At 42.5% G+C, this 19973-nt stretch overlaps 1 protein-coding gene across 1 annotated transcript in view; it reads left to right on the top strand.

The window, feature by feature from the left end:
- itpr1b (inositol 1,4,5-trisphosphate receptor, type 1b) overlaps positions 1-19973 on the top strand; it is a gene marked incomplete at its 5' end in the record, with an annotated part of 82005 nt that overhangs the window by 12624 nt on the left and 49408 nt on the right. Inside the window, 35 exon segments of the mRNA XM_079218778.1 lie at positions 1320-1435; positions 1597-1683; positions 2353-2511; positions 4323-4421; positions 4531-4614; positions 4844-4990; positions 5219-5323; positions 5326-5382; positions 5490-5534; positions 5648-5677; positions 6294-6448; positions 8906-9005; positions 9077-9237; positions 9351-9492; positions 9592-9750; positions 9839-10011; positions 10529-10648; positions 10739-10930; positions 11067-11318; positions 11400-11541; positions 11634-11787; positions 12658-12851; positions 12943-13081; positions 13303-13357; positions 13461-13626; positions 13729-13896; positions 14034-14105; positions 14197-14334; positions 14796-14921; positions 15102-15302; positions 15534-15785; positions 16572-16697; positions 16919-17047; positions 18058-18178; positions 18294-18478. Coding sequence (XP_079074904.1) covers positions 1320-1435; positions 1597-1683; positions 2353-2511; positions 4323-4421; positions 4531-4614; positions 4844-4990; positions 5219-5323; positions 5326-5382; positions 5490-5534; positions 5648-5677; positions 6294-6448; positions 8906-9005; positions 9077-9237; positions 9351-9492; positions 9592-9750; positions 9839-10011; positions 10529-10648; positions 10739-10930; positions 11067-11318; positions 11400-11541; positions 11634-11787; positions 12658-12851; positions 12943-13081; positions 13303-13357; positions 13461-13626; positions 13729-13896; positions 14034-14105; positions 14197-14334; positions 14796-14921; positions 15102-15302; positions 15534-15785; positions 16572-16697; positions 16919-17047; positions 18058-18178; positions 18294-18478 — 4751 coding nt within the window.

Below are 19973 nucleotides of genomic sequence, written 5' to 3'. Positions count from 1 at the left end.
AAATCAATCATTTAACCCAGTGATTCTCAAACTATGAGGAGGAAATGCAGAATGTCTTTATTTCAAGACCTTTATTGAGAACTTCACATATTACAAAAGTACACGGACATAAAACGTCATTAATAAATACTTGGCGAAATGCCTGTACTTTCGTGGAAATGTTTACGTTACGCCGTTAACAGGTTACACATGCGCGATTCGCTGATTCTTGCCGTTTTGCCAAAAGCTCCCTGAGGTCGGTTTTCTGCTGTTGCGTCTCTCAAAACAGAATACAGATCTAAGCTCAACATTGAACATTCATTTATAGCGGCCGTATCAAATCTACAACACCGTTTTAAAAAGATTTGTAGAGGAAAGCAGGCTCATTGCAGCCACTAATACTGATACAACATGATGGCTCACACATATCATGCACTAATTGTTTAGTTTTTCACAGGTTGCACATTATTGTTATTATCTTGAAAAGATATTAAGTGGAAAACAGGTAAATTGCAGCTACAATAAGCTATTTTTTTCTCCAAATATTAGTTATTTTTTACACAGAACATTATTTTTATTGTTCTAATGAAGTGATTGCACATTGTTTTAGTCCGATGGAGCAATCTGGTTTATTCAAATTCTATTACTTTAGTCTATCTACTATTAAAGTTATTTCAATAAAAATTCAGCATGGGGCGTGACACAAAGTTTGCGAACCACTGATTTAACCCATGCAAACATTAGCTAGATGGTTCAAAGGGAATTCCGTTGCAGCTTGACTAGCCCCTCATTGGCCTCAGTGGCCAGAAGCTGCATGGCATTCCAACTCTTTTTTGATATTTCGTGTGTGAGGAAGAGGGACAACATTTTTCTAATTCCTATCCCTAATACAGATATTGTATGAAGTAAATATTGTAGAACCCCGGGAGAATGTGACTCAGTACTATTTGTTCAGGTAGTCATGGGTCAATTATTTTGTATTATTCTAAAGCAAGTCCAGGAGTAAATGGGGTCCAACTTATATAATGTTGTTGTTAGAATTTGTGCAGGATGTACTGCTTTCTATTGCAAACTGAATCACACATGAGTTACATTTACAGTGTAGCCTGCTAATATAGATGGACATAGTTCATGCCAAAGTGTTAATGTGGAGCGCTAAAGTACTGTATTTTCCCGTTTATATATTAATAATATTACCAGAGGACCAATTCTCCAAAATATTGTCTTTTTTTTATTTCGATGATGAGGTCAGGCAGCCTAGTATTTTGTCAAGAAGAACTCTTCTAAATGATGACGTGTGGCTCTTGACTTCTCTCTTCCTGTCTTTTCTTCCCGCCTAGACTGCCTTTTCAAACTGTGCCCAATGAACAGATACTCCGCACAGAAACAGTTCTGGAAAGCGGCAAAACCTGGCGGCAACAGCACCACTGACACACTCCTCCTCACTAAACTTCATGTAAGTGTCCTCCTCACCTCAGTGCCGCTTTTGTCATGGTGAAAACAATGGATTAGTGTATTCGTGACACACAGCTAAAGCCTTGTATGTAAGTGAAATGTCAATGCAACATCACCTTTCCCCCACCATAAACGGTAGTGTTTTCCTGCTCTGCGTTTCAGCATGCCGCTGACCTGGAGAAGAAGCAGAATGATTCTGAAAACCGCAAGCTGCTGGGATCCATCATCCAGTATGGAAATGTCATTCAGGTGTGTTCAGGAACCTATGAGATAAGGCGCTTTGGTTAAACAGATCTGCAGCAACATTCCTCACTATATACGACACCGTGTACTTGGTGATACTCACTACAAGTCTGTTGTAATCAAGGACGAGTTTTCAATAATTGCTGCAACACAAAGGCGTGCTTCAGTTTTGTCTGTTGTATCATCTTATCGTGCTTCGCTCTATGCACAGGAGTGGCTTGTGCACAGGTATGAGCTCATCTGAAACCAATAATACAATGTCATGCTCAGTGACACAGGTGAGGGAGACAGGACATTCTGTACAGTGTAGGATGTCCTAGTTCTAGTAATAATGACCACTAATTGGTTCCTGGTATTTTTTATTAGCACTAGCTGACACCGAGAGGCGCAGTTGGCATTTTGGGTCGACACCTCGTCGGGTGCAAACTCACCAGTTCTAACACAATACGTCACGCTGTAGGATTGAGTTGGGCTTTTAGCTAAATCTGCTGTGGGCCCCAAAAACTACAGCGCTTATATGACGGATGCATATTTTCAGCGTTCCCTTGGCACCAGTTGTACCAGACTGACATCTTTCTATCTCTGCTCGAACCCTTAATGGCATCCACTGTCTGCATTGTGTTTTTTCGATGGTAGCGATGCATCTTAATTCTGTTTTTTTTGTTTCGCCAACAGTTGCTGCACTTGAAAAGCAATAAATACCTGACGGTGAACAAGCGGCTACCCGCACTGTTGGAGAAGAACGCCATGAGAGTGACTCTGGACTCGGCGGGAAACGAGGGATCCTGGTTCTACATCCAGCCCTTCTACAAGCTGCGATCCCTGGGCGACAGTGTGGGTAGAGCGGGGTGCGGGAATGCCAGTTGATTGTGATCAGTAGGGGAAATTAAGGATGCATTTTAAGGCTTTTCATTGCGTTTGAAAAACGGAAGTCGCGTGAGCGCACATGAAGCTCGTTTTTAGGAGACAGAATGAATTCAAGATGGAGGACAACTAGCCCAATATGAGCACCAGGTCAGGACGTAGCACAAATCACCTTGACGTAATGTTTGCTGATCACACTTCAATTTCTGCTAGTGGCTGATGGAAATTGAAAGAGTTAGGATGGCTAATTTGCCAATTAAGTCCCACTTTATTAATCCCCTCGAGGAAATGTGTCATCTGCATTTCACCCATCTTAAACTTTTTAATTACAAGGGCAGTCCAATGTCCAGAGGCCGGGGACCAGTTCCAGTTTTGAGGCCTGTGGCTTGGTCAAGGTCAATGGAGAGAGATGCAAACGTACTCTGTAATGATTTAATGAGAACACAAAGGTTTCCGTTTAAGATCCAAATGTGCACTTTCTCTTGCCAACGGTGGCAATCGCCTCACATGCACATTGATTGATAAGGTCACTGGACTGAAACAAGTGTTTGAATGAAACCCTCAGTTGATTGCCAGCTCTGTGGATCTCTTTTATAGAGTTTATCATGACGCGAGCACGCTCAAATAAAAGTAAGTTACTGATCCCCTCTAAAGGCTATTTTGTAATTTATTTTGATATACAAAATGTATATCATTTAATTGAATTGATGATTAAATTCAGAACAAAACTTATTTTTTCTCGATGCTTGTTGTGGTTGGGTCTGCGCCTCAGTGATTCTCACCTTGACCCTGGTCGTTTCACTATATGATCCACGACTCCCCCTACTGCTTATCCGGAGGCGTGCATGACCTCTCATTGGTGTTCACCTTGTGAAGAAAAGGAATTGAGGAATGATGGCTGATCTCTTGGGACGTGACATACTTTTGGTTTGGAAAAATAAATGGAGTGCTCAGTCGCACACTGTGGCCTCAGAGCAGCAGTTTAATCTTGTTCAGTTTAATCTTGTTCTTTTGCACTTTTAGAGATCGAGTCTGCATTTAAGGACATTAATTGAATGTCCTTAAAACTACTTTCTAGTCCATACTGCACATTACATTACATAACATTTCAATTGGCTGATGCTTTTATCCAAAGCGACTTATAATAAGTGCATTCAACCATGAGTACAAAATTCAGAACAACAAGAATCAAGAAAGTCAAACTACAAAGTGCTATCAGTAAGTGCTATTTAAGTGCCACTAAAGTGCTACTTTCTACATTCAAGGTATAGTCGGAAAAGATGTGTTTTTAGTTTGCGGCGGAAGATGTAGAGACTTTCTGCTGTCCTGATGTCAATGGGGAGCTCATTCCACCATTGAGGAGCCAGGACAGCAAACGGTCGTGACTTTGAGTGTTTAGCTCGCGGTGACGGAGCTACAAGCCGATTGGCAGAAGCCGAGTGGAGCGAACGGGCTGGGGTGTGAGGTTTTTACCATGTTCTAGATGTAGACTGGACCCGATCTGTTCGCAGCACGGTACGCAAGTACCAATGTTTTGAAATGGATGCTGCAGCCACTGGTAACCAGTGAAGGGAGCAGTGTGGGTGAATTTAGGTCAAAGACCAGTCGAGCTTCTGCATTCTGGTTGAGCTGCAGAGGTTGGATGGCACTAGCAGCTAGACCTGCCAGGAGGGAGTTACAGTAGTATTGCGTCTGGTTTCTGAGTAACAGTAACGTATCTGCAGTGCATATAAACTGTAAATGCAGTGTGTTCTGTGTATTTATTTGTTCTGTTCCTGCAGGTGGTGATTGGAGATAAAGTGGTTCTTAACCCTGTGAATGCGGGCCAGCCTCTGCACGCCAGCAGCCACCAGCTAGTTGACAACCCCGGATGCAATGAGGTCAATAAGACACAATTGCTTCATTAAAGTGGAAATGGAAGCTCAGGTTTAAAAGCCATTATTATGTGTATAATAAGACATTCACACGCTCCTCTCCTCTGCCTCTCAGGTTAATTCCGTTAATTGCAACACGAGTTGGAAAGTTGTTCTGTTCATGAAATGGAGTGACAACAAGGAAACAATACTCAAAGGGGTAGGTACCTCAGGTTTTTGTGTGACATTAAATTACATTAATCAAAATTATAAAAGTACATTTTATGAAATGCATCTTCATAGCCAACATTTTAGAACACATTAAACATTGTAAAAAGCATTGAACACAGTGTATAAGATAAATAAAAAACAACAACAATAAAACATTGGCATACGTGGGGAAATATGTAAACTTTTTAATCCTTTACACACTGTGCGTGTAATGGCAGGGAGATGTCGTCCGGTTGTTCCATGCAGAGCAAGAGAAGTTCCTCACTTGTGACGACCACAGGAAGAAGCAGTATGTTTTTCTTCGCACAACCGGACGGCAGTCGGCCACTTCTGCCACCAGCAGCAAAGCACTGTGGGAAGTCGAGGTTAGCGCAATGCGTTCTCCGGGATAAAAATCTACTTCATTGGTGTCTGTCATTGTCCTTTTATTAACTAGATATCTTAAATGCACATATTTTTGAAAAGCACAGTTACATTACGTGACAAAACAGTTGTTTGTGTTTGTAGAAACAAGATGCCACTAATATTGCAGCATTGAGGGAATTTTGCACGCTTATTAATGCCTTCTTTTCGATGTCTTTTGCCGTTGCCAGGTGGTCCACCATGACCCATGTAGGGGAGGTGCAGGCTACTGGAACAGCCTGTTCAGGTTTAAACACTTGGCCACAGGGTGTTATTTGGCTGCTGAGATGGGTGAGGTGTGTGTCAACTTCTTAACCGTTTTATATGTTTTGTGTCTTCTATGTTGCTTGCTACTGTGACAAACTAATTTCCCCTTGGGGATGAATAAAGTATACACATATCTATTTATCTATCACTCATTGCCTTTCATACTCTTTGTTTCTAACATGGTGTGTTTCCCAGGTGAATGCAGACTTTGAGGAGGAGAGCGCTGAGCTGCGGTCCTCGGTAAGACTTGTTCCCTTCTCCTCCTGAGTGCTTAGCAACGTCACGCTGGTTGCCCCCGCTTCTATTGATCTAACCCGTTCAATTCTGTGCTGGATCTTTGCTCTCTGCTCCAGATGGTGGACTTTACACCCTTTAATTTCCAGGTACTGTCACAAAAATCTTGACTTGGCTGCTGCCCAAAAAAGCAACTCATTGTCATGTCTGCACACGCTGTCTCTTGCCGTCCAGCTTCTCTCGCGCCACCCTCAGTCATCAGAAGGCCTCTTTTCATCTCGGTTGCGTGTGCCTTTCGTTTAGTGGCAGTAGATCACCACTGGGTGTCACCGAGGTGTCATCCCTCAGCTGATGTATGTCTCCATGAAAATCACCATCAGGCGGCAGTGTTGTACAAACCACTCTGGTCTGTCCGCCTGTATCTCTCGAAGACAGTGCCAACAAGGCCCAACAGTCTTCAGTGACGACTGAAGTGCAGCTCACTGGTTTGCTCTACTTCAGTCAAAAGTGTGAAATCAGCTTCAGTGGCGTCTTGTGGCTCAAAGTGAAAACATGCACCCTCCTTGTCCTCATAGTGATTCAGGATTGATAGCGTGGCTATATATATATATATATATATATATATATATATATATATATATATATATATATATATATATATATAAAATATAATATAATATACGTGTAAACATCACTCTTTGTATTCAGTGCTTTTCTATCTCTCTCACACTCTTTCCTCTCGCACTGCGTGTATTCTCGCTCTAGCTGGATGTGGATAATGAAGCTTTACGAGGCCGTCTGCGAGCTCCGCAGGAGAAGATCATGTACACTTTGGTGCCAGTTCCCGACGGCATGGACATCTCCTCCATCTTTGAGCTGGACCCCACCACTCTGAGAGGCGGAGACTCCATGGTGCCCAGGTATAATGCAGAGTATACCCACACGCCAAGGAGTACTTCTTCTGAGGGGGGCTACATTCATTATCATGTACATTCAAATATCACAGTGGTAAAGCACAACTAAAGGACATCTAAGGATACGAACATGACACCACTCACTCTACATACATCAACAGAATGGGGGAAAATAAAACCCTATGTATTGCTGTATATAGTATTGCCCAAGGCTGTTTAATACCCGCACCAGTGTGCAAACATGCCCAGGAAGTGATATTTTTTTTGAACATATGGGAGGGAAATGGGTGGAATGACAAACATTTCAACACCACAAGACCACAGTGATGTCAAGACTACAACAAATCAGGGCGGCAGTGGTAATGATTTGACTTGTGTGAAGTCAAAGGGGAATTTGGAGCATTACTAGGAAGGCAGTTTCTGTAGCGATGAGAGTTTGTTAGCTTTTGCAACTATGGACAAGGAAACCTTTTGTTGTTTGTGGTCTGAGTTACCAACTGTTTTTTATTGTCATTTATTGACTTGACATTCATGATTGTTCTTCTTTGTTTGGTTGAATCACAGACAACAGTAAAATACACTGTACAGCCATACCTATGATTTTTGTATTTACATTTATTTATTTTTTACAGGGATCACAGGTGAATTACTGTTGTTTCTTTATTGGGTATATTGTTACGCTTTTATAGAGACTTTGCCAAGTGTATAGTCAGATTAGTGTTGCTTTTTTGTCTTAAGATATAATGGCACTGAAGTGAAATGGAAAGTCCGTGGGCTTGTGCTTTCACGTGTGTGTGTGTGTGTGTGTGAGTGAATGTACTGGCCAGCCACGCAGGGCAAGGAAAGTCCCCAGCACTGAGTCATATATTTGATGGAGCAGACTATTTGACGTTGGTAAAACAAAGTCCTCTGTCTGTTCCTTTTTTATATTCTTGTTGGCATTACAATGGTACACTTGTCCCTGCCACCGCTCATTGGATGAAAGCGGAGGCTCTCCGCCTCGTGTCAAAGCCTTCATTGTGTCACATAGTCAGGTGCGTGTCTGCGTGCCGCAGGCTACAACTGCTGGCTCCTCCCACTCCTACCTTTTAGCCAAGGGGCTAATCAAACTGTAAGCCTGTTAGCTTCAGTAGGCGTTAACGTAATGCCTGCCAAGAATACGACTACTGTCTGCTGTCTGTCCGGAAGGGATAACAAGCTACTCACTCACACACACACACAGACACACACACACACACACACACACACACACACACCTACTTTTCCACACGTGCAGCAGGTATGAATGACGTCGCTGGCTCAGACTTTACTATGTGTTAAGGGGAGATGATACTGTACAGGTCAATGCTGGCTAATCTGTAATGCCACACACTTGACGAAGCCTTTGTAAGCAGCCTCTTCCCTACCATGGAAGTCCTCTACCTCTGAGTAGCAAAGATAGGAACTTGTAAACCAATAAACACTTTATTGGGTGCGCCTGTGCAATGCAAACATGCAATAAATAACCGTTTTTATAGCCACTGTTTCTGAGAAGTGTTGATTTGCAATCATTCTATCATCGTTTACGAAACCCTAGAACGCTTTGACACAGTCCAACACCCCACCGCCCTTTTCTGTCTCATTCATGAAGATTTATGAGGATATTCATAATGGAGTGAATTGTGTCGAATGAAGTCCGTTACTTGTGACGCTGTTTAAACCAAGTGGAGACTATAGGTATCGTCATTTCTTCGTCCCAGCTGCATGTCTTTATTGTACTCCATATATACAATCCATCCTGTCAAGACTTGTAGCGGCTGACCTTTAAAGCAGATGCCTAGACATTGGCGTTTCAATACTGTTTGAAGACCAGTAGCTGGTTCAGTGGGCCTGGACTCTAAACTGGGGGTTTTCAGAGTCTGTGACTTGCCTCAGACAAAGCTTGGGAAAAAAGTCGGCTCCTTGCTATACCCTTGCTTAGTTTTGCCCAGTACGCTTATGGGATCATGATTACGTTATTTGATCACATAGCTGATAAATAATTGAGCCAAAATAGCTGTTTGACATAATTTAAACTACACCAAATATGTAAAAATAAAAATACAAAGGTCTGTCCTAAGGCATGTATTAGTTTCTGACTCTGGGGAATCTGCAAAAACAGTAACATTTCCCAAAAGTATTGTATCTCTACCAAAATCACACACATTTAGGCTATTCTATCATTTTATTTTCAAAGTGAATTAGGTAGCACCTAATACTTTTTCACATCATTTCCTGAGGTGGACAGTGGCCCTAAAAAAATTATAATAATATCAACCCTACAATGGCGGTACCTTTCTTCATGAGCCTGTTTGACCCCCCCCTAAATTTGTCTTTTGAAAAGTAGCGCGCAAACACGGGTGGGAATGGTGCTAAAACTATGCTCTGATAAGACAAACCTATTTTTCATCATCTCCGACAATCTCCTCTGTCACTCTGTTGTAGGAGCTCCTATGTGAGGCTAAGACACTTGTGCACCAACACGTGGGTTCACAGCACCAACAACCCCATCGACACAGAGGAGGAGAAACCGGTTATGTTACGGGTGAGTACGGCTCATGCCGAGGCAAAGACTTTTCCTGAAACGATAAACTTCTAAACAACTGAATTTTCCAGATTGGAACATCGGCGGTAAAAGAGGACAAGGAAGCGTTTGCCATCGTACCAGTGCCACCAGCAGAAGTGCGTGATTTAGACTTTGCCAATGATGCGAGTAAAGTGTTGGCATCCATCGCTGGCAAGCTTGAGAAGGGCACCATTACCCAAAATGAAAGAAGGTACAGTATGTGTATATGCGTAAATATTTGATGAATGGACGACCACCAAGTGGCTGCTGAAATTGGTCTGTAAAGTGTTATGGTTTGTGTTTGACTTGTACACTTACACTTAGGTTTGTGACCAAGCTCCTGGAGGATCTAGTTTTCTTTGTGGTGGACATCCCCAACAGTGGGCAGGATGTTTTGGAGATCATGGTGAACAAACCCAACCGAGAGAGACAGAAACTCATGAGAGAGCAGAATATCCTGAAGCAGGTTGGCCTTGAACCTCCGAGACTAACTGCACTGATTTTATTAAAGCGTATGATTTAATTAAATTTTTTCTGGTCTTCAAATCCTCCATTTCCATTTCAGATTTTCAAACTTCTCCAAGCCCCGTTCACAGACAGTGGCGATGGTCCCATGCTGCGACTGGAGGAGCTTGGAGACCAGCGCCACGCTCCGTTTAGACATATTTGCAGGCTGTGCTACAGGGTGTTGCGGCATTCCCAGCAGGATTACAGGAAGAACCAGGTAGCTTTTCTCAACAACTCCACTCCGGCCCCCTCATACTCTGGCCTTATCTTGGCAGTAATCATCCGCTCTTCCCTTGCCGCCACAGGAATACATAGCCAAACAATTCCGCTTCATGCAAAAGCAGATCGGGTATGATGTGCTGGCAGAAGACACAATAACGGCTCTGCTCCACAACAACCGCAAGCTGCTGGAGAAACACATCACTGCTGCTGAGATAGACACATTTGTGACTCTAGTGAGGAAGAACCGGGAGCCGAGGTGAGGCTCACAGGAAGGGGACGGGCCCTGGCTGGTATCGTAAACTGGCATCAAAGTGTCTGTGGCCAATTTTGGTCAGACGTGTTTGTATAACGGCCCCTGAGGAATGTAAATCTATGTAAATGTATTCAAATGTGTGCAGAGGAGTATGAGTGGAACTGCTTGTGCGTGACCTTGGCACAGCAAGTAATTTGCTGACAGTTAGTGTGTGCATGTGTTGTGTTAAAAGTTCTGGAAAGGATATCTGAATCAGACCAATCCAGAAGTTTGGACAAAGGACGGCCTCACAGTTTTAAATGTTATAGAACTGAAAAAGTGAGAAGAAAAAAAAAAAAAAGGCATTGGTTTTTCCTATACTTCCTAACATACGTCTGTAATATAATCTGAATTGACAATGCAAGATGGAAGCCCATTTCTGCTTATTTTCTCAAAAATAATCTCTTTATTGTTGCAATACTAAATCATTATTTTGAGAAAGCTTGTCGATATTTTGTAACTAATTGTATTCTGTACCCAGGTTTCTGGACTACCTCTCAGATCTTTGCGTGTCCATGCACAAATCCATCCCTGTAACACAGGAGCTCATCTGTAACTCCGTACTGGACCCTACCAATGCCGACATCCTCATTGAAACCAAGTTAGCCGCTCATTTTTATTCATTATTTTATTTAAAAAAATTGCAAAACCGAAATGAGCTTTTAGAAATGACAGCTGTGCCTTTCACCAGACTGGTCCTGTCGAGGTTTGAAATTGAGACGACGATGAATGAAGAGAGTCCAGTGGAGGCGGAGGATGAAGAGGAGGTCTGGCTGTTCTGGAAAGACAATTGTAAGGAGATCCGTAGTAAGAGCGTCAGGGAGTTGGCTCAGGATGCCAAGGAGGGCCAGAAGGAAGACCAGGAAGTGGTCAGCTACTATAGGTGAGATTTCTTAGGTTATGAACATGAGAAAACACATACTATTGTATTTAACAGATGTGTAATATGAAAACTAAATTCTCATAAACAAAAAAAGAAAACGCTAATAATTCCAAACTCGCATAATATTGCCTCACAGGTGCCAGCTGAACCTCTTTGCCCGGATGTGTCTGGACCGTCAATACCTGGCCATCAACAAGATCTCTGGTCAGCTGGATGTGTATTTGATCCTGCGCTGTATGTCGGATGAGGACTTGCCCTTTGACTTGCGGGCGTCCTTCTGCCGCCTGATGCTGCACATGCACGTGGACCGTGACCCTCAGGAGCAGGTCACACCTGTCAAATACGCCCGGCTTTGGTCTGAGATTCCCTCTAAGATTGCTATCGATGAGTGAGTTCGTCCCATCTTTCAATTGACTTTTGCTACCATTCCAAAGACGTCCCCTCGCTCATTTCTCCTCTTATTATCCAGCTATGACAACGATGGAACCACCAGAGATGAGATCAAAGAGCGGTTCTGCCTCACAATGGATTTTGTGGAGAACTACCTGAGAGAGGTGGTGTCACAGAACATCCCCTTCACTGACAAGGAGAAAAACAAGCTTACCTTTGAGGTACTGCCTCTTTGTGGATGGTGCGAACAGATGGGTGGTCACATTGGTTTAATTCAGCTCTAAATCATGGTTCTACATTTTCTTGTCCATAGGTGGTGAACCTGGCACGGAACCTCATATACTTTGGTTTCTACAACTTTAGCGACCTGCTTCGACTGACGAAGATCTTACTGAACATTTTAGACTGTGTCCATGTCAACACCGTTTATCCAATCAACAAGATAGAGAAGGGAGAGGAAAACAAAGGTGAGCATCCAGCTGCTTTGGGCTTAACTGTGTACTTAATGTTGATCAATGAAGAATGTTTTATGGTGCATCACCATACAAAGAGAGTCCATATTATCATTAGTAATTTTAGCTGTTGGTACCCGTTTGGAGTACCGGCCATCAGACGGCCCTTTCTGGTGGGGAATGAAAGCGGTTATCTGTGCCTCCTTCAAAGCCACCAGACTCCTTTTGACAGAAACAGTAATTGTCGCACAAACAAACTAACTACGCGAGGCAGCAGAAGACCAGCAACCTCTCTGTTGCGCGGGTTTAAAGTAGGTTTTTTATTGATAAAGTCTTGTGGTTATGGAGCAAAGATGGATGTAACGGCTTCAGATCCCAGTTGGAAAGGACTGTCTGACGGCAAGGTAAAGCGTTGAAAGTATATATTCTAAATATGGTGCACTTGAACTGATTTTATGGCTCTAATACTTTTTGCTGCCCGCGTTCACAGCTTGACTTAAATGCTGGTACTCTTCCACCATCTATTGTAGGTACACTGACTCTGTATAAGTACTCATACAACCCCACTTCAGAAAGTCTGAACTATCACTTTAAAGATCTTCATTCTATTCAAGAACATGATTGATTTATTGTTAGCTATGGGTTAAAGTAATGTTTTGTAAGCCAGGAAAATTTTGCTTAGTTTTTTTTAGTGACTTTTGAACCATCATATACATCTTATTAATCAGTTAAAATAAATATATGTATATATATTATTTGTTTTACTGTTATTGCACAGTGTGTCTCCTATCCAAAGGATCTTACTTGTATTAACAAGTAAGATCAATTCACACAATTATTCATAACTAAATACATGTCATCGCTCTGTTTGTGTATGTGCTGCAGCTGGCAGTAATGTGATGAAGTCCATTCACGGAGTCGGGGAGCTGATGACCCAGGTAGTGCTGCGAGGAGGCGGCTTGTTGCCCACCACGCCAACTCATCAGCCAGAGGGAGATGTGGCGAAGACACAGGTTGAACCAGAGAGAGAAGACATCATGGTCATGGACACAAAGCTCAAGGTCATTGAGATCCTGCAGGTGGGACATCAGGAAAACTGGTTCTTCTTTGTCAGCAAACACTTTGTTTTTAATCTGTATCGTGACTTAATTTTTTAATATTTTCCTTCAGTTCATTTTGAATGTGCGGCTAGACTACAGGATCTCCTGCCTGCTTTGTATTTTCAAACGCGAGTTTGATGAGAACAACCCACAAGCGGACAACGCAGCCAGCCAGAACGGAACCAATAACGCCTCGGGTCAGATGCCAGGTATGATGCCACTTGATTGAATGCACTTATTCTTATTTATAGCAGACGTGGTGGTATTGTGTATGCTGACTCATCGCTTACTGGCACACTTAATGGAACAGAGCCATTGCATTTGAAATTACTTTCACCTTTGCTTTTCGTGCTATGACGAGTTCATTTTATCGTTATTTACAATTTTGCCTCATACAAATGTTGAAATTGGTTTGTTTTAATAACTGTAGGAAATCTTGACTTTGAGAACATCGAGGAGCAAGCAGAGGGGATTTTTGGGGGAAGGTAATCTGTAGCTTGCTGGACTTTCCTGAGCTATTTTGAGATAAAAGCTTTAAGATGAAGCAAGACGAAGTTGATGAAATTTCTGCTCCAATGCCTTTTGTAGTGAGGAGAACACTCCGCTAGACCTGGATGACCACGGTGGTCGTACATTCCTGAGGGTCCTGCTGCACCTGACCATGCACGATTACCCTCCTCTCGTGTCTGGAGCACTTCACCTGCTCTTCAGACACTTCAGCCAGAGGCAGGAGGTCCTCATGGCCTTCAAACAAGTAGGCCTCACCACGTTGTTGTAATATCAATATGACATTGCACAGCTCCAGGCTTCACAAGTGATGCAAATCTACACCGTACCTTTCTTCACCTAAATGTAGGTCCAACTGCTGGTGACCAGTCAGGATGTGGACAACTACAAGCAGATCAAGTCAGATTTGGACCAGCTGCGTTCCATTGTAGAGAAGTCTGAACTCTGGGTTTATAAGAGGCAAGGGGAAGATGGGATGGACGGAGATGGACCTTCAGAGTCTGAGAACAAAAACAAGGTCGGAGATGATGAAAACATAAAACATTTCTGGAACTGATGAAGACTAAGAATGTTTAATTTGCCTCAATATAGATTATATTAGAGTTATGGTAAAACACTTAATGGACATGTTCTCCTTCATTGTTTGTTTAACAGGGAGACTCGTCTGGTTCAGACAAGAAGAATTCAGAAAGCACCAGCAGTTACAACTACAGGGTTGTAAAAGAGGTATGCCCGTTTGACAAAAATAATCTTGTATTTTTATGTTTATGATTTGTTGCCTGCAATTAAAATCCTCCTGCTGTGTATGTTTTTTCAGATTCTTCTGCGTCTCAGTCGGCTTTGTGTCCAGGAGGGGAGCTCGGGGAAGAAGAGTAGGAAACAGCAGCAGCGGCTGCTGAGGAACATGGGAGCTCACAGTGTAGTGCTGGAGCTCCTACAGATCCCCTATGAGAAGGTGCAACACTGCAAATTAATATTGTATTACTGTAGAATAATTAGGAATATTTAAAGCTCTCCGTAGCGTCCACACGTTGCACTGCAGTTCCGCAGTAAAGGAATAGTTTAGATGGTTTGGAGTGGGGTTGTATAAGGTACCGCTTGGGAGAAACAGAAAGGGATGCAGCAAAACGTATTTTAGCCGGAAAGAAAGTCTACGCTGTATTGAGAATAATTTCCCCGCTTTACCTTGCTGACAGATGGCCCTTCCCGATGGGGAACTGAAGCTCTTATATCCATCTAAGCTCTCTTCAAAACCACCAGACTCCTTTTAAGGGAAAACAGTAAATGTAGCTCAGATTACCCCTGTGGGAAATACACCGATGATTGATGCAACCTCACTTAAAAAAAAAAAAGAGCTATCCCTTTTAATGTACCGTAAATAAAAAAATAAGTCTCATTGTATGTTATCTGCATTAGGGTGAGGATGTCCGAATGCAGGAGATCATGAAACTGGCTCATGAGTTCCTGCAGAATTTCTGTGCGGGAAATCAGCAGAATCAGGTTCTTCTTCACAAGCATATCAACTTGTTCCTCAACCCAGGGGTGAGTATCACAGGCACCGCATGTTTACTCACAGGGATTGATTTCTACAGTTGACACCGGAAATTTACGAAATACACATTTTTTTGGTGGCGGGGAAGAAACGAATCCAAAATTCACACGTGACTTTATTCATTTTCACAGACTGCCCTTCTTGTTCCCTCTTTTCCCCAACTCTCTCAGATTCTAGAGGCAGTCACCATGCAGCACATCTTCATGAATAACTTCCAGCTGTGCAGTGAGATCAACGAGCGAGTGGTTCAGCACTTTGTCCACTGCACCGAGACTCATGGTCGACATGTCCAATATCTCAAGTTCCTGCAGACCATCGTGAAGGCCGAGAACAAGTTCATCAAAAAGTGCCAGGACATCGTCATGGCTGAGGTCCGTTCTATGATCTTTATACCAGACAAAATAACTTTTTTCTACTTCCTACTACAGAGGAAAGTCAGAATAAAGCAGAACCACACAGGTGTTGCTAATATGAATGAAAGGAGTGGTGATATTAATGCTACTATGAGGTTTTACAATGCTGACAAAAATGGTAACTAACATTTGTTGTATAAACTTTTGGTAACAAGAATTTACTCTCCACTGTGACTCTTCTCCACTCAGCTGGTGAACTCGGGCGAGGACGTCCTGGTCTTCTACAACGACCGCGCCTCCTTCCAGACCCTCGTCCAGATGATGCGTTCAGAGCGTGACCGCATGGATGAGAACAGCCCCCTAATGTACCACATCCACCTGGTAGAGCTGCTGGCTGTCTGCACTGAGGGCAAGAACGTCTACACTGAGATCAAGTGTAACTCCCTGCTGCCCCTGGATGATATCGTACGGGTCGTTACCCATGAAGACTGCATCCCTGAGGTATGAGTAATAGATTTTTATCAGCCGGAACATCGTGTGTGTGTGCGTGCGTGCGTGCGTGTGTGTGTGTGACGCAATATGCGGTCCCGGGAACTTTACAGGTGTGTAGCTGAGATCAAAATGAAGTCTCAGTTTGAATCCCATTGTGTGATCCCATTGCAAGATGGCCGATAATAATTATTTTCAGTTGGAATATTTCTTATTTTGTATTCATAATCTCTGTGCACTGAACAAACTGACAGTGACGAGAGGCAAGGTTAATGTGTGTTTATGTGCGTGTACTTTAGCTCACTGAAGTACAAACAAAAAATGAACAACAAAAGTTAAACTATAGACCATCTTGCGATGCGTTCACATCAGCCACACCCCCTCCATCTTCAAACTCTGTCTTCATTTTGATCTCAACAACACACCTTTTTAAGTTTCCTGACTTTCATATTGTGACGCTATCGCGGTGACAAAATCTGTCCAAAGATATACTCTATGAACACATGGTATTGTCCTCAAAATCGCTTCCGTGGAAGTTCCTGTTACAGTAGGTGAAAACAAGTCACAGCTGGTAATACGATAGGTGTTCCAGATGTCAATACATGACGCTAATGGTATATACAAGGACACAGCGTGTGGAACTTTTGTAGGTTCTGACCCCGTTATTAAAATTCTGAGGAACTTGTGTTGCTGCACACACATGCATGCTTACGGTCGGTGTTTGAGTGCTAGTTCAAGTCCGTGGAGCCCCAGTTCACCCATCACGCATGTGCCGTTTGTTTGTTTGGACCCCAATAGGTGAAGATTGCCTACATCAACTTCCTAAACCACTGCTACGTCGACACAGAGGTGGAGATGAAGGAGATTTACACCTCCAACCATATGTGGAAGCTGTTTGAGAACTTCCTGGTGGACATCTGTAGGGTAAGCCACAATGTATTTGACATCAGAGGCACTGTGGTAACCGGTTATCAGACAATGCGATCAATAAAGGCAGAGTGCTTTTCTGCTTTATTTTATGTCACTGGTCTGGGTGATAAAGTCAACACAGCATGCAGTGAACAAATGTCACCTGTCGCCCACATGTAGGGAGTGTTATCCAGTGGCTGTGCGCTATGCTAATATCTTTTCTGCTCCTTGCCTAGGTGTGCAACAACACCAGTGACAGGAAGCATGCGGATACCATCCTGGAGCGTTATGTAACTGAGACAGTCATGAGCATTGTCACGTGTTTCTTTAGCTCTCCTTTCTCTGACCAGAGCACAAGCCTGCAGGTAATCTTGAGTAGAGCATTTGAAGTACATATTACAAGCAGTCCTGCTATTGCAATTTAAAGCCAATAAATCATGTTACATGCCAAAGTGTAGTTGCCTGACACAATTCTTCCCTCTGCATAGATGGCTCGCCGTATGTATGTAAGTAATGGTAACCCTCCCCCACGTTTTTGTTTCCCAACCCTTTGGGTGTTTGTCGACGGGCTCTGAATTTTAAGGAGTATCTCCACTGTGTGGGTTTTCACGTTCTCATAGCTTAGTCAGCAGTCAGCACACATACTCTGTTGTTCCCAGATCTGTGGGTGTGTTGTACAAGATTTTGCCGGGACGAGGTGCAGATGATGCATTAATGCAACACGAACACTCCGTTTCTTAGACCTTGATGTTTCGGTGTCTCGTCGCCCACAACTTTCCCAGTAAATCATGACCATTACTTCCATAGAGCCAATCTCTCGTGCAGTAACATTGTGGTGTAATATTACAGTTGCCCTCTTGACACCCTGGGTTATTTTCATGTGGAATTGTTTTGCTCCAAGTTGGCCCCAGTAGAAATGATTGATTTTCTTTTATGTAAGCCGTTTCTGAGAACTCTGCTTGCTGAGGTTTACCAATGTATGATGACGTCACGACCCTCTTTCTCTCGCAACAGGCCGCCATTTTTGGAAAGATAACTGAGGTATTTATTGTATTCTTGGGCTGTGGCCAGCTGATAGATGAACTCCACTAAACACTGATCTGGTGATCACAATCAGCTGGCCAACTGGCCCCAAAGCTGTAGACCCTTCCACCATAGGTGCTCTAGTATCCTCACACTAACATCTCTAGCACAAATTGGGTTATGGGTTCAACCTAATCAGATGACACAATAGTCACTTAACTTGGTTATTACATTATTATTCACAGTTTTTCTCCTCCATATATCCTATGCAGTATTGCTCTGCTTTTGTTCTTTACTCTCTCTCATTTAATTTATTTGCATTCTTTTAACTTGCTCTCTCTCTGTCTTCCAGACTCGGCAGCCAGTTTTTGTACAACTGCTCCAGGGAGTGTTCAGAGTGTACCACTGTAACTGGCTTAACCCGGTTCAGAAGGCTTCAGTGGAGGCTTGCATTAAAGTACTCTCAGACGTGGGTAAGATACTGGGCTAACAACACCGACCACCAATCTGTTATTGTTTTCGAAATGGCATTGTGGCACATGATAAAGGCATTAAATAGAAATTCCACACTGTTTTACCTCTACCTAGCTAAAAGCAGAGCCATTGCCATTCCAGTGGACTTGGACAGTCAGGTGAACAACTTGTTTGTCAAGTCCAATAATGTTGTGCAGAAGAGCATCCTCAGCTGGAGACTCTCTGCTAAGAACACTTCCAGACGAGACTCCGGCCTGACCTCCTCCAAAGACTACAGAAACATCATTGAGAGGCTACAGGTTGGTAGCATTACATGCTGAATCATTTTCCTTTAATTTCAGTTTTACTTATTTAATTATACTATCGTATTTGCTATTATTTCAGTGAAGGGGAAAAAAAAGCAAGAACACTGTTTAAATGTCAGCTGTGTGTATAAAGCAGAGGAGAACAGAAAGCAGCTATGGCTTTCATGAAGTGCATTAGCGGCACATCTGATGGCAGAGTGGTACAGGACATCAAGTTCTTTCAGTGGTGGTAAAATGGTCATATGTGCCATTAGTCAGTCTGGCAGAGATGAGCTTGAATTGCAATAAAGAAGGTGCGAGTACTTTAAAACAGCCACCTGCACAGCATGCACATGCAGCTGTTGTTGTTGCTGCTGCTGTGGTTTTGATCAGCTAGATGACCAGCTAGTAGCCACTTTTATTTTAAATGCACAAACATAAATTAAATTAATAATCTTAATCCGTATTCTTTAAAATATGATTTATAAAAATTATGAATACAATACATTATAATTTGTATATATCTACCTCATGCAATTAAAGTAATCCATTACATTGCCCATTCAATTTGACTTTTACACAGACATTGTATGTTTTACATTGTTGCTTTTTCATTTATATGTATACACTTTTTTCTTTTACCTACTTGTATGTACATTATAGTTAACTGTTTTATTTTTTCACACCCATGTCATTAGCAGAATGTTCATTTCTGTCTTCCAGAAAATAGTTGGAACTGTGTGTAATAGCGAGAGTCAAATTCCTTTTATGTGCACACATACTTCAGATTGTGACTCTGATTCTGTAAACAATGATTAGCGTAAGCTCAGACTTCTTTTTATCTTCACCGTAATTTGAGAGGAATACTAAACTGTGTGTGCGTGCGCGCTATGGCAAATTGAAAATCCGATGTTAGTCAGGCCAAGCTGCTACACCCTATTTTCTTGTAATGCATGACTCAGTATTCACTGGAAGTCAGGAAAATCTCTGACATGTCTGGTTCACTTCAACTGTTATCTCTTTCACACGGTATTATTAAGGGTGCGGCTGAAAAGTTCATTTTATGTTTAATTTTTGCTTTTTTTCAGAGAACAGCATTTCTGAGAATGCATGCTTCAATGCTATTCTTTGTATGTTGTGTTTTGTCACCTCCTAATTAATAGGCCTTTTGTTCTGCCACTCACTAGACAGCCCACACAGTACTATAATCCACACCAGAACAGCAGTATTCATGATGCACCTTCACTTATTTGCATATTTTCACACTAATCATCACCAGATGTGACAGGAAGTACATAGAGAAGTGTAGTGTCGTGGATCTGTCACGCTCTCAGTTTCTCTTACATTAATTCATAAAGCAATGTCACAGATATGTTTAGGTTTGTGGCAGCTGGATTTATTGCATGAAATATGTGATGTGGATGCATGTAGAGGAGATGTTAACATTGTTGAACGAATAATGCTATAACTCTGCACAACAGACGCTCTAATCTGACTCTCTTAATGATTT

The sequence above is a fragment of the Taurulus bubalis genome (assembly GCF_910589615.1).
Source record: "Taurulus bubalis genome assembly, chromosome: 5".
NCBI classification, from domain to species: Eukaryota; Metazoa; Chordata; class Actinopteri; order Perciformes; family Cottidae; genus Taurulus; species Taurulus bubalis.
The sequence above is the reverse complement of the archived record's forward strand: the minus strand, read 5'-3'. Positions and strand labels throughout refer to the sequence as shown.